Genomic DNA, 12,500 nt, shown 5'->3' with positions numbered 1-12,500 from the left:
CTGGTAGACATAACAGGAGCTTTATCAGCTTTAGATGTCATGCATTTCTAGACTCTCTCTTGGGTACCCAGGTGAGCACAGAGGGAAGGACAGTCAAACATGACTGCCCTAAAGCATGCTGAAATCAGGAGTGCTAGGAATGGGGACTATCTGATAGTCCCTTTCAATTCAGCCTCCCCACCTCTAGGCTAGCCAGGTGAGTCCACATATGTGCTGGTTTACCAGTTTTCCCTCTAACTGAAAAAATGCTCTCTTCCATTTAGTGATGATCTGTCACTCTCAGAAGATGGGACCTAAGAATTTCTATTTTTAAAAAGTTGTTTGGAAGACTGTAAAGTATGATAGCCAAGTCTATGTCACCCTTAAGTTTCTATTGCCTTCTGTTGCAATTATTTTTAATATTTGGGTATAATTTTTGACTTCTCCAGTTAGATTAAAAACTCCTAGAAGGCAGGAATGTTTAATAACTTTTTTAGTCCCCCTGCGGGTACTTAAGAAAGAGTCTAGTACATCGTAAGCATCAGTAAAGCTGACTGACTGAATGAATATATGCTGTCAAACAGAACAAATGAATGAGTGGATGAATGAATGCCACAGTTTGAGGGATGTCAAAGGGCTGGTTTTTCCCCTGGCCTGCCACAGTACCTTCAAATTCCCATCACCTGCATCTTGGGCACTGCTTCCAGAAAATGCCTATTAAAGTATAACTTTCTTGGGAGGGTTAACATCAATTGAGTATTATAGAGACAGAGTGTAAGGGGCCACACGGACACAGGGAAGAGCTAAAAGCATGTTCCAGGGAAGACTCAAAACACTGGTTCAAGAGAGGGCAGGACTGAGGACAGTGCAGAGGTTAATAAGGGAAGGACAGAGATGCTTCCCAGGAAAAGAACTGAGAAATCAGGGAAGTAGGCTCAGGAAGGGCAGGCGGAGGATGCTGAAAACAAACCCTGCTTCTTCCCAGTTTGTCTAGGGCTGGCTGTAAACTGAGAGAGGAGGAATGGAAGACCTGGAGCCAACTTGCAAAAGTGAATATGCTAAAGAAATTAAAAATACAGTTCAAATTCCAATACCACCATGTCCAAAGGTCTGACTTAGCATGTGTACCAGAATTTGGTTGTATTACCTTAGTGAGTGGATCCTTAGTTTAAGAGTCTGGGAATATCTGTCAACATTGCAATTGTATTACAATATTGTACTGAACTTTTATAACACTATTACCAAAACTACTTTAAAAAGAAAAGAGACAAGAAGGAGGGAGGGTATAGCTCAGTGGTAGAGAGTGTGCTTAGCATGCACGAGGTCCTGAGTTCAATCCCCAGTACCTCCATTAAAAAATTATAAACAAACAAACAAACCTAATGACCTCCTCCCAAAAAAATTAAAAAGAAAGAAAGAAAAATAAAAGACAAAAATTCCTATTAGGGAAAGCAAGGTGCATTTTTCAGAATAAAGAGATGGATGAGCCCTTGGGGTGGAGGTGAGGCTCTGAGCACAGGCTCAGTAAGAAAAGATGGTGGCTAAGTTATGACTAAGAAGAAAAGAGGGATCTCTTTTGATCCAAAGAGATACTGGGAAGAACAAAAAGGAAAGAAGGAAAAGAAAGAATCCCAAAAAGGCTGGGCCTTGCATGGGGGACAGGCCAGTAAGAGGAAAGCCCAGGTGGCAAAAGCAAATGTGGATGCAAGAGCTGGAGGGTAAGGACACAGCTGACATCTGAGAAACAGACATAGCAAATGTCTTCCATGTCCAGGTGGATGGGCCAAAGAACCACCTATGTTTTGTCAATCTGGTAAGAGTTTAGTTTCTACAATGAGTAACCCATTATAATAAATACTCTGTATCTCTTGAGCTCACTATTTAGAAAAAAAAAATGCTTGAAAACGTTGAGTTAAACTGCAGGGGAGGAAGTAACTGAGCTCTTCATTCATCCACTGACTCACCCCTTATTTAACAAATATGTATTCAGCGTCCACAGAGGAACTGGGAGAAACTCCTATGCGCTTGGTGAAGAGAGTCCCAACTCTCCTGACACCCTCAGTCCCACTGACATTTCTTGTCTTTCTGCTTATAGTAGCTACGTTTGAGCTTTTTTCTCCACCTCTACTACCCTAACCTTCTTTGAACAAAATCACCCAACAATTTCCTAAAACTGTTTGCTCTAGAACAAAAAACAACATGCAGAGAGTCAGGGATTTGTAGGAAAGCAGCATCAAGGACAGTTTGTATCTAATACCTCCTTTCTTCTCATATATTTCTAGCATGACTTGTCATTTGTTAATTACTATTCTCATTTTACATCTGTAACCATCTGAAGTCAGCTGCAATGTAACTGAAAACCATGGTTGTCTTAGGGATCCATCACCTAGATGCCATTTAACTAGCAGCAGCATGGAGTAGGAAAAAGCACCTGACTCAGAATCAAAAGCACCAGGCTCTAGTCCTGGACTGGCTACTGCATGACCCTGAGAGAGCTGTTTACCTTTTCTGTGCCTTACTTTTATCATCTGTAAAGTGAGGAGCTGGATCAGATGCTCCTTGAGGTGCTTTCCTGCTTTAAGAATTTTCTGCTATAAAGTTTTATAGTAAAAAAAAAATATTATAAGTTAAATATTTTCTAACTCTGACAGTTAAAAAAATGTAGTACCCATTCTGAGCATTTAAAAATAGACACGTGAAAATAATTCACAGATATGAGACAAGAAGTTCTCAGAGGATCTTTAAAAAAAATTGGCACATAATGCTATTATGAAATCCCCACTTAGTGCTTTTATATTTAAATAGTTTAGTTGGAATGGAATCTCACATTCTTCAGATTTTTCTTCCAGCATGTAAATTTCCCAGACCACTTTTAACATGTCAGTTTCCACTCCCTTCATGCCCTCACTCATGATGCTTCTCCTTTCCAACACCTCCAATTTCTCTTCTTTATTCAACAAATCCAGCGTTCAGCAAGCTATCACCCCAAGTCCTTAGATCAATCACTAGGCCCTGAGAATTTAGAAACAAATTTTGAAAGAGCTTTTTTTTCCCCACTGAAGATTTCCTCCAGCATACTTGAAGAAAGGAAAAATTATCTAGGTCACCCTCCTGCTTAAAAATCTTTAGAAATTCACCTTTATTTACCAAAAAATGCTTCAACTCCCTATTCCAGCATCCAAGGCCCTTCACAAGTTGATGAACTTAACAACTATATGCTTGATGCTTTCCAGCCACACTTCGTACCATCACCTCGTTTCCCCATTTCTACCTAGAACATCCTACTTACTGTGCAGAGCCTGGCTCAAGACCCATCATCTTCTTTTTTTTTTTTTTAATTTTTTTTTTTTTGTTGGCGGGGAGGGCAGATAATTAGGTTTATTTATTTTTTTAGAGGGGGTACTGGTGATTGAACTCAGGACCTCATGCATGCTTAGCATGCACTCTACCACTTGAGCTATACCCTCCCCCAAGACCCATCTTCTTGATAAAGCCTTTCCTGGCACTCTGTAGGAGCCTCCTCAGTTACTTCCCTCTACAAAGTTCTCAGCAGCAGCAGAGATGCATTGTGAAGTTTGTAATGCTAATCCATACCTGTACTGTTTCTAGATCTTGTTTTCCCCACAAAACTTAAGTTCTTTGAGGACAAGGGACCATGTGTCAGGCTCCTATGTATCCTCCCCAGGGCTGTCACAGGGATGCACAACTCCAGGGGGCACCATTCCCTCCTACATAGCAATGCTTTCACATACTACTCATTCAATTTTTCACCCAGGATGAATAACAGACGTGCTGGCAGAGAAGTGATTAAACAGAAGAATACGAACCACTCTCCACCCTCTTCCCACCACTAAACAAATGGTTCCTTCCACCTTCAATGATTTTGGTTCAAGAATGCAAAGTTGAACTTGGGAATGAAAAGCAAATGTATTTAATTTGAAGATATTTGAAGACAAATTCTGTGTAATTCACAAGCATTAGAGAAAGCTGATACAAAGGTGTCAAAAACCTCTAAATAAGGTGTGGAACAAAAAATGGGGGAATGGGAGAAGTCATTCTTACAGGTCTGCCTTCCCAGATGGATGTTCCTTGTGTCCCAATTAACTCTCTATGTGCAGACAGTGATTTTTATCAATGAGAATTACTGGAATATAAACCAAATTCTGTCTTCTAAAATGTAAGATGGTCCAGGGTGCAATGCTACTACATCAAAGGACAAGGAAAAAAGGAAACAAGTATGCACATTGGTATATTTTAATCAAATAATTTTTGCTTACAATTTTCAGTTAAATTTTTCTAGTTTGGGAGTAAGAGAGAAAAACAGTGATGATCATATTTCATAAGTGGATGAGATGATTCCAGGGAACAGTATTTTTAATTTACTGTTAAAAAATATTTTATTTATTAATTTTTTTGTTTTTGTTTTGGGGGGAGGTAATTAGGTTTATTTATTTACTTATTGATTTTCATGGAGGTACTGGGGATTGAACCCAGGACCTCTGCATGCTAAGCATGCACTCTACCACTGAGCTATACCCTCATCTCCAGTAAACAGTATTTTTAGAATGTATTTCTGTATTCTTCAGGACGAAAGACATCCTAGACAAACATACTAGAAGGATTTTCATGGTATAAATAATAGTACCTGTTTTCTTCCCTAAGGTCATTTTCCATGGCTTGAGTCTCCCGCCCTAACTTCTGGGACCTTGTGTAGTCTCTCCAGGCCCGCAGGACCTTCAGTTGAAACTTCCAGTCAGACAGGGTCCCAGCTTTCCCCAGCTTAATTCTATGATCAAGAATCAGCTTGTGCCAGGCAGAGAAATACCGTTTTTGACACTGCAATGGAAACATTTGGAAAATCACTACTGATTAGTGTTTCTAATATCTACTAATGAGAACCCTCTCCTCAGATTTTTCCTTCACACTTTTTCTAACAAATGTAGGAACTGTTGTCTTGATGGAAGGGGAACAAAGCATAATTCTTTTATGTTAATAATGACAAGAAATATTCAAGTTATGCAACTAAGGCACCTCATGACTTAAACTAAAATACTTAATTCTCATTGTAAGGCACCAGTCCTATGGGAAGCTGGAGTAATCATCACATCTAAGATCTAAGTGAAGAGGCTTGTGTGAGAGGCTTGAAAGGCCTGCTTCCAACAGAACTCTCCTACCAGGTTGTCCTGGAGTTTAAAATACCAACGATTTAATTCATTCCTGTAATTAACACCACTGATGTCCTGCACAAAGGAACACGGGCGATCCCATAGGATGGAATGGGGTTTCTGGTCCCTGGGAACAAGACAGCTAGAAACAGCTTCAGCTGGGCCACCAATGACCATGTCAGGGCTTTTGTGAATAGTCCCAGAGAAACCAGATACTCAGGCTGCTTGTGATCTTGCACTATGTGCATCTGGCAACATATCAGACAAGGTCTACTGACCTTAAGGATGTCCCCAGAGAAGTACTTACGGTCCTGGTCTAAGAAAATCTCTTGAGCTCTAGGCCTTGACTAGATCTTCTATCTTCACAGCAAACTTTATGTTACTACTACATCCAATTACTTTCAGCTCTTGGCCTTTCACCAGCCAAACTGTTTCATACTTCTGTCTGTGGTCATACTAATTTCTCTGTCCTTCTCTGCCCTCTCTCTGCCTACTTCAGGAGGCACCTGTCTCAGGAAGCCCTCCTTTTACCAATCACTCTCCCCAAATGTTGATGCCATTCCACTGTGTTCCCAGAGCAATCTACACTTTTGGTCAAAACACTCATCATACTGTATTATAATCACCTGTTTACTAGTTTCCACAAGACTGTGAGCCTCCAGAAGGAGGGACTGGGTCCCATAAATGGGCATGGTAGATCTGAGAGTGGTACCAAGGGTGGGGAGCACTAAAACGGAAAGTAACCTCAAAGGAGGTGACTCCGCGGGAGATACAGGAGATGCTTGCTGACCAGCTTCAAGAACTTGGTAGCCATACCAAGGTCAGCCCAATTTACTGTTTCTTTCTCTTTAAAAATACTTATCTTTCACAATTTCAGCATTAGTAAGCACCCACCACTGTGTCTGAATTTCAGAATTCTGAATAAAGTTGCTTAAGAGATCATTTCTACTTTTGAGAGGTTATAAGGAGAGAGAATATACAAATTAAAAGACCAATGACATACGGAAGCATATGTTAGAATTCTTAGAAATAGCCCATTTGGCCTGAAATCTTCTCTACATGAGAATCCAATTATACTCGCATTTAGACAAACTACAAAATCTTATTTTTTATAATTTTCCATTAGGAGAAACCATGGTAGTCTTTAAAAAGCCCTCATTTCCCTTTCATTGTGTCAAATGAGGGCACATTTTCTAGGCCTTCACCTTAGATCCCACGAAGGGAAAGGAGGGAGAAAGGAAGAAAAGGAGGGCAAAAGGGGGAAGAGAGGAATGGATGAAGAGAGATTTGCTGAATATAAGGTATGCCTTCAGTCATAACAAGGAAAAGACACACAGCTGCCTGGCTGAGGGGGTATGCCTTCTGCATTATTATCTGCTTATCTATCCCACAAAATACAGCATGAAAAAAAATAGTGTTTACTTGTGTACCACAGTCAAAAGAAAATATCCTGTATCTATTTACCAGATTCATTTAAGAGGTTTCTCTTAAATAGCTTGATGAAATAGTCTAGGAATAGCTAGTAATCTCTAATGTTAACTCCTGGAATATTTCTAATGATGTAACAGTACAAACATAATCCACCTTGACAATAATAGCACTACTAATGGTGTCTTTCTTGGATTTCTACGTTCTTTTTCTCTGTAAAGTTCAAAGCACATCACGTATATTGTTTTATTAATTCATAGACCATCATTACAAAACAGAGAGACTGCAGATATAATTATGATTTACCTTACCAAGTTAAACTTCAAATAGAGAAGGGTTAAGGATTAAATTCACAAAGTAAAGAATTAGTAGTACACCTAATGCTAAAACTGAAGCATTCTGGCATCCTGATGACCCTTATCTACTAGGACAAAGTCTCTTCTAAAGAGAAAGAGCAAATTATTTGCTTCTTTTATCCTGAAAGAGAAAGAATTTCATACATAACTTCCTAGAGTAGAAAAGCATTGCTGGAAAATATTTGAATTAAGAAGGAGAAAATATGAGCTTATAAAATGCTATAGTCAATATATTTCTTTAAAAATACTTAAGTTCAACCTTTGAGGGCAAAATGATCAGTTCTGACGGTCTATAATTCAGTTTCACTGCACAGAGGTTAAGAGCAAAGTGACATATTAGTACAGCAACTGCTGTCCTGAAATCGACTTGCCATTGGTTTTTTTCCTTGTCTACTCAAAAGAGCAATCCCATTGAAACTTAACCCAACAAAAATAAAAGTATGAATCAGGAAAAGCCACTTGGTTATTCTTCATTCACAGCAAACATTATTCAAACAGGAGTCCCATAAATGTGTTTGGAGGAAAATATTTGGGAAAGGAAATACTCTGTCCTGTCTCCTCTGGGAGGAGAAGCTAGCACTCTGCTCTTAATGAGAAGGGACAAGACACAGACATACTTCCACAGTCCGTCTGTTCCCGCTCTCTATTACCCTCCCCCAAGCAGAGTCCCGGCGGGCTCAGGCCAGCTTCTCTTCAGCTCCACACTCTGGAACTACAGCAGCACTCTTGCCTTTTGCTCTTTGAAACAACAACTATTATTTAAAAACCACAATTGGGCTGGAAGAGGAATACGTTCTGTTTAAGCCGGGGAACTCAACGTCTTCACTAGACAGGCAACTAGTCTGACCTCCCTCCGTTTCTTACCTAGTTCATTTATTTCTGCACCATCCTTTTATTTCTGATAGATTCTCAAATGTGGTCATGCATTCTTTCACTAACTTTGACCATCTCTTTATTATAGTTGTGGTGATAATTAACGCTTGTTTCAGGTAAGTAAAATACTGAAAATCATTGTGGGAAGAACTGCTCCTAAGCATATATCTACAGTAATTTTTAAAATAAAATACTACAAAGTGAAATTCAGAAAGTTTTTAAGTGAAATGCTTTTCTCCTCTCAAAATCTTCCACAAGACATTATTTGGTCGTTAAGGATTCCACTCAAGAGAAGAAATGACAGCTCACCCTGCTAAATTTATTACCTGCACTGGAGCTGCCCTCCTTCTGTTGGCAAGAAAAGCTCTTCCCTGAAGTGTAATCACATTGCTGTCACTGGGAATGATTGACGTTAGGTAGAACAGCAATTTGCTATCTAATCTTCATTGTAATTCTAATCCTGTCACTAGAGATGCTTGTTCTGATTAATGAAGTGGGTAACTCATCAAAATTCCTCAGCTATTTCCCTTTTGTCAGAAAGCTCGGTGATAATTGCATCAAAATTCTCAGTCATGGAAAAATAAACAACGAATTGTAAAGAGGACAAAAATGTCAACAACTTTACAATTTATTTTTGCCAAATGGAACTAGCCACGGTGCAACTAGTGGTCTAGGGGAGCTGGCCAAAGACGGAATGCTAGAAATAAAGCTACACTCCCCCAGGGCCCCAACAGACTCCTTTGCTGCTCCTGGGCCACAAGGAGCAGACGCCCTAATACTACACAGGAAAGCAATCCTTCACGTCCTTTTTCCTTTTTGGGGACCACTACAGCTAGGCAGAAGACGCCACGGATGCTAAGAAGTGCTTGGGATCTTTAAAAGGAGGATCTTTATCATGACAGAATGAATGTCCTGGGGAAGGAGCAGCACTGAAAAGCTGCTCGAAGAAAGGAGAGGAAATCACTGCGCCCCTTGCCCCCACCCACATACTTCTACAACTACATACATACTTTAGGGAAAATACATCCAGTTTTCAGTACACAGAGCTAAGACCTGGACTTTCTGTTGGGTCCTGTGGAAAAGCCCAGAGGCTTAGACTTTGACAACCACTGCTGTGTGAAATGCCAACACTGGCTACAGACAAAAAGCTACTTGTGTTATATACTTGAAGCTGTGATGATCGTTTTACTTCTGTATTTAACTTTTTTCCCTTCATTTTTTAAACTTAAAAACCCCCACCTTATTACAGAAATTTAACAAACATACCGAAAAGTAGAATAGAAGAATAAACCCCTTCTTCAGCTCCAAAAATGATCAGTATTGTGCTAATCTTGTTTCATTTCTCTTCCACTAGCTGGAGTATTTAAAAATACACTCTAGACATCAGACATTGTATCGTCTCACCCATAAATGCATCAATATGTATTGCTAACAAAAGGACATTTTGTAAATTCTTACTATTTCTGCTAAGAAGTTTCAATCAATAATCTTGCTGTAATTATCTAATACTGTTTCACTGCAGAAGTAGAATTTCAAAAAGCAATTGCTTAGTCCCACCATATTAAATTCTCAATCAATAAAATGCTCTGGGGTCTTACAGAAGAATGCCCACAATGCAGCCTATAACCTGACTCTTCGCTAGGACAGGGCTCCTTTCCCAACAAAGTCTGGACCAGTTTTCATGACCTCATGCCTTTAGGGAAGTCAGACCTACTGTTCCCATTACATTCTCTTTCCTCTTTCTTCCCCTTTTAGACCCTCTTCCCCTCTACCAATCTCCACCTCCTGCCCATTCTCCCCCACTCCCAGGCCCTTCACCCCCACTATGCCAAAAGTACGGCTTACCTCAGACTATATTAGACAAATGCTGGAGTCACCTCCAGGAGAGTCTGACAGTAAGACAATGACGTGATGTTGTTTGTTCCGCACCCATACGGTTCTTAAGATCCTTATAAATATTCACCAGAAATGTCCCATGTTTAGGGGAAAAGATACTCTATTCTGTATAATTTTAGAGAACGAGTTTATGCCAAAGGCTCTTAACTTTTTTAAAAGTAGAATTTAATCAGTACTTTTTCAAAAGACAAGGGGAAAAAAAGAACCTGAGATTAAAACAGCATTTTGAAAAGCAAATTGCAAATTTTGCAATGTTTTAGTAAACTAGCTCTCACTGTTCCTTCTGTGAGGAGGGGAAACCTGGGTTACTTGCAGCACGAGGGTAAGGAAGAGTATAATAACTAACTAAACACACAACCTCCCTGCCAACAACAACAAAACGTTACTTGGAAATTTTCCATAGAGTGGCTGTATGAAATAATACATAATAAGGCTTCAAACCCCTTCTAAAATGCACACCACACACTGTCCCTGGCAATAAACTAAGAGGGGAGAGTTAAATGAATTCCAGTATTCCTCATGTGTGTGCCCAGTATTCCAATATTTTTCTTATTCTGTAGTTTTATTTGCAAAGAGGCTTTCTCTTCCTTTCCTTCCCCAAACATAGGACAACATTACTGAAAGGGTGGCTGCTATGTTTCAGCTCAGAAATGGTTTTACTTTTATCAGGACCACCTCTATTACACAAAAGCAAGATCTTTGGGAAGGAATCATGCTACATGAATGAAGTTCTTAACTATAGTTTTCATCACCTTGTAAGAAAAAAAAAAAAAAGCAGGCTGCTTTTCCATGTAGTTCCGCATCACCTCAGCTGAGTTTGGGCAGCCATTTGGAAGGCACTATGCCACAAGCTTAACATCAGCAATGCCTCCTTCGGTCATTATTATCTTATTCTCTAACAGAGATAACTAACCAAACAAGCAAACCAACATCTTCCCCCACAGAATTCAGATTTAGGTTAGTGTCAACCCATCTTTCCTTGTTTTCTTCAACTTTCACAAGCAGGAAAGATCATAGATTTTCTTACCTAAAGAAGACATAAAATGTATTCCAGAATAGGGTGAGAATTAAGAAGGCCACTTTCCAAATAGTATAAGAATTTCATGGTTATCCCTTTTTGTTTCTACTAATTAGCAATGACAAGTGGATTGCTGAATCTTCCCAAGAGATTTCACTACAAGATCAAAGAGAAAATAGGATAGGATAGAAGTAGGAAGTTTCTATACAAAAACAGATGTTTTTGATAAAATAAAGAGGCCTGGCAATGAAGTGAGAGGGGAAAAAGCATAAATAGTACTGCACCTGAACTTGTGTTTTGGTATGAAAGCCTGCTCTGTCTCTCTCAGAAAGTCTCCTGCTAAATACTGTGAGAAGAGGGACCCCTCCTACACTGCTGGTGGGAATGCAGTTTGGTGCAGCCACCGTGGAAAACAGTATGGAGATTTCTCAGAAGACTAGGAATAGACTTAACCGTATGACCCAGGAATCCCACTCCTGGGCATATATCCAGAAGGAACCCTACTTCAGGATGACACTTGTACCCCAATGTTCACAGCAGCACTATTTACAATAGCCAAGACATGGAAACAGCCTAAATATCCATCAACAGATGACCAGATAAAGAAGAGGTAGTATATTTATACAATGGAATACTACTCAGCCACAAAAATGATAACATAATGCCATTTGCAGCAACATGGATGTCCCTGGAGAATGTCATTCTAAGTGAAGTAAGCCAAAAAGAGAAAGAAAAATACCATATGATATCACTTATATATGGAATCTAAAAAAAACAAAAAGAAGAAGAAGACAAATGAACTTAAATATAAAATAGAAACAGACTCATAGACATAGAATACAAACTGTGGTTGCCAGGGGGTAGGGGGTGGGAAGGGACAGCCTGGGAGTTCAAAATTTGTAGATACTGACAGATACATATAGAATAGATAAACAAATTTATACTGTTTAGCACAGGGAAATATATACAAGATCTTGTGGTAGCTCACGGTGAAAAAGAATGTGACAATGAATATATGTATTATGTATGACTGAAAAATTGTGCTCTACACTGGAAATTGACACAACATTGTAAACTGACTATAACTCAATAAAATAAAATTTTAGAAACATACTGTGGCCCAAATGTGATGTTAGAAGATTAGGGGAACAACAGAATCCAGAGTCAAAGCACAAAGAATACAGGAACCAGAAGAGTCTGAACTAGAGCAACTCCTAGAAACAGATGCTTTAAAGTCTCCCTGCAAAAGTTACTTGCCATTGGTTTTGTGCCAGGGAGCGGTTCTGTGCATGCTGACAAGAGCTTCCTATTATCCAGCTGCTCACTGCAAGCCAGGCAGGCACTTTCCACCTTTTCATCCCGTGGGCATATTTAGGCTGCGGAGTATCCAAGTTCCATTACCCAAGGGCAGTTTCAGCCTCCTTCAGAACTAGGCCAGGAATGTGGACTGGGAACAAGGAAGTGACCCCAGAGGGCTGGCTACTCTGGTGGTGTTTACCAGAGGACAGTCCCACCTCCAGCCAAGGCTGTAAAAGCCTGAAGAATCTGGTAGGTGGATTTTCCCTTGTCTCAGTTATGTCCATATGCCCCGAGGACATCTAAATGGAAGGTTCACTAACAAGACTACACATGAGTGACATAATCACAGTCACGGGGAAAGGGAAGGAAAGAACCCACCTAAGGAACTTTGGAAACAATTTTGGCTGATTAAGGCTAAAAATAAAAATAACTGTACAAATTTTACACTATAGTTAGTAAATTTGTTTCCATAGCAGTAGAGGTTAG

The 12,500-nt window shown here is 39.7% G+C and overlaps 1 protein-coding gene across 3 annotated transcripts in view; it reads right to left on the bottom strand.

Annotated features, from left to right (window-relative positions):
• CCDC191 (coiled-coil domain containing 191) overlaps positions 1-12,500 on the bottom strand; it is an 82,160-nt gene that overhangs the window by 44,472 nt on the left and 25,188 nt on the right. For all 3 annotated transcript variants that reach the window (XM_031455483.2, XM_010985038.3, XM_064495150.1), the window contains one exon: positions 4,625-4,815. In XM_031455483.2, coding sequence (XP_031311343.1) covers positions 4,625-4,815 — 191 coding nt within the window. The remainder of the gene's footprint in view (positions 1-4,624; positions 4,816-12,500) is intronic.

The sequence above is a fragment of the Camelus dromedarius genome, chromosome 2, assembly GCF_036321535.1.
Source record: "Camelus dromedarius isolate mCamDro1 chromosome 2, mCamDro1.pat, whole genome shotgun sequence".
NCBI lineage: Eukaryota > Metazoa > Chordata > Mammalia > Artiodactyla > Camelidae > Camelus > Camelus dromedarius.
Note: the sequence above shows the minus strand (reverse complement) of the source record. Positions and strands in the feature narration are given on the sequence as shown.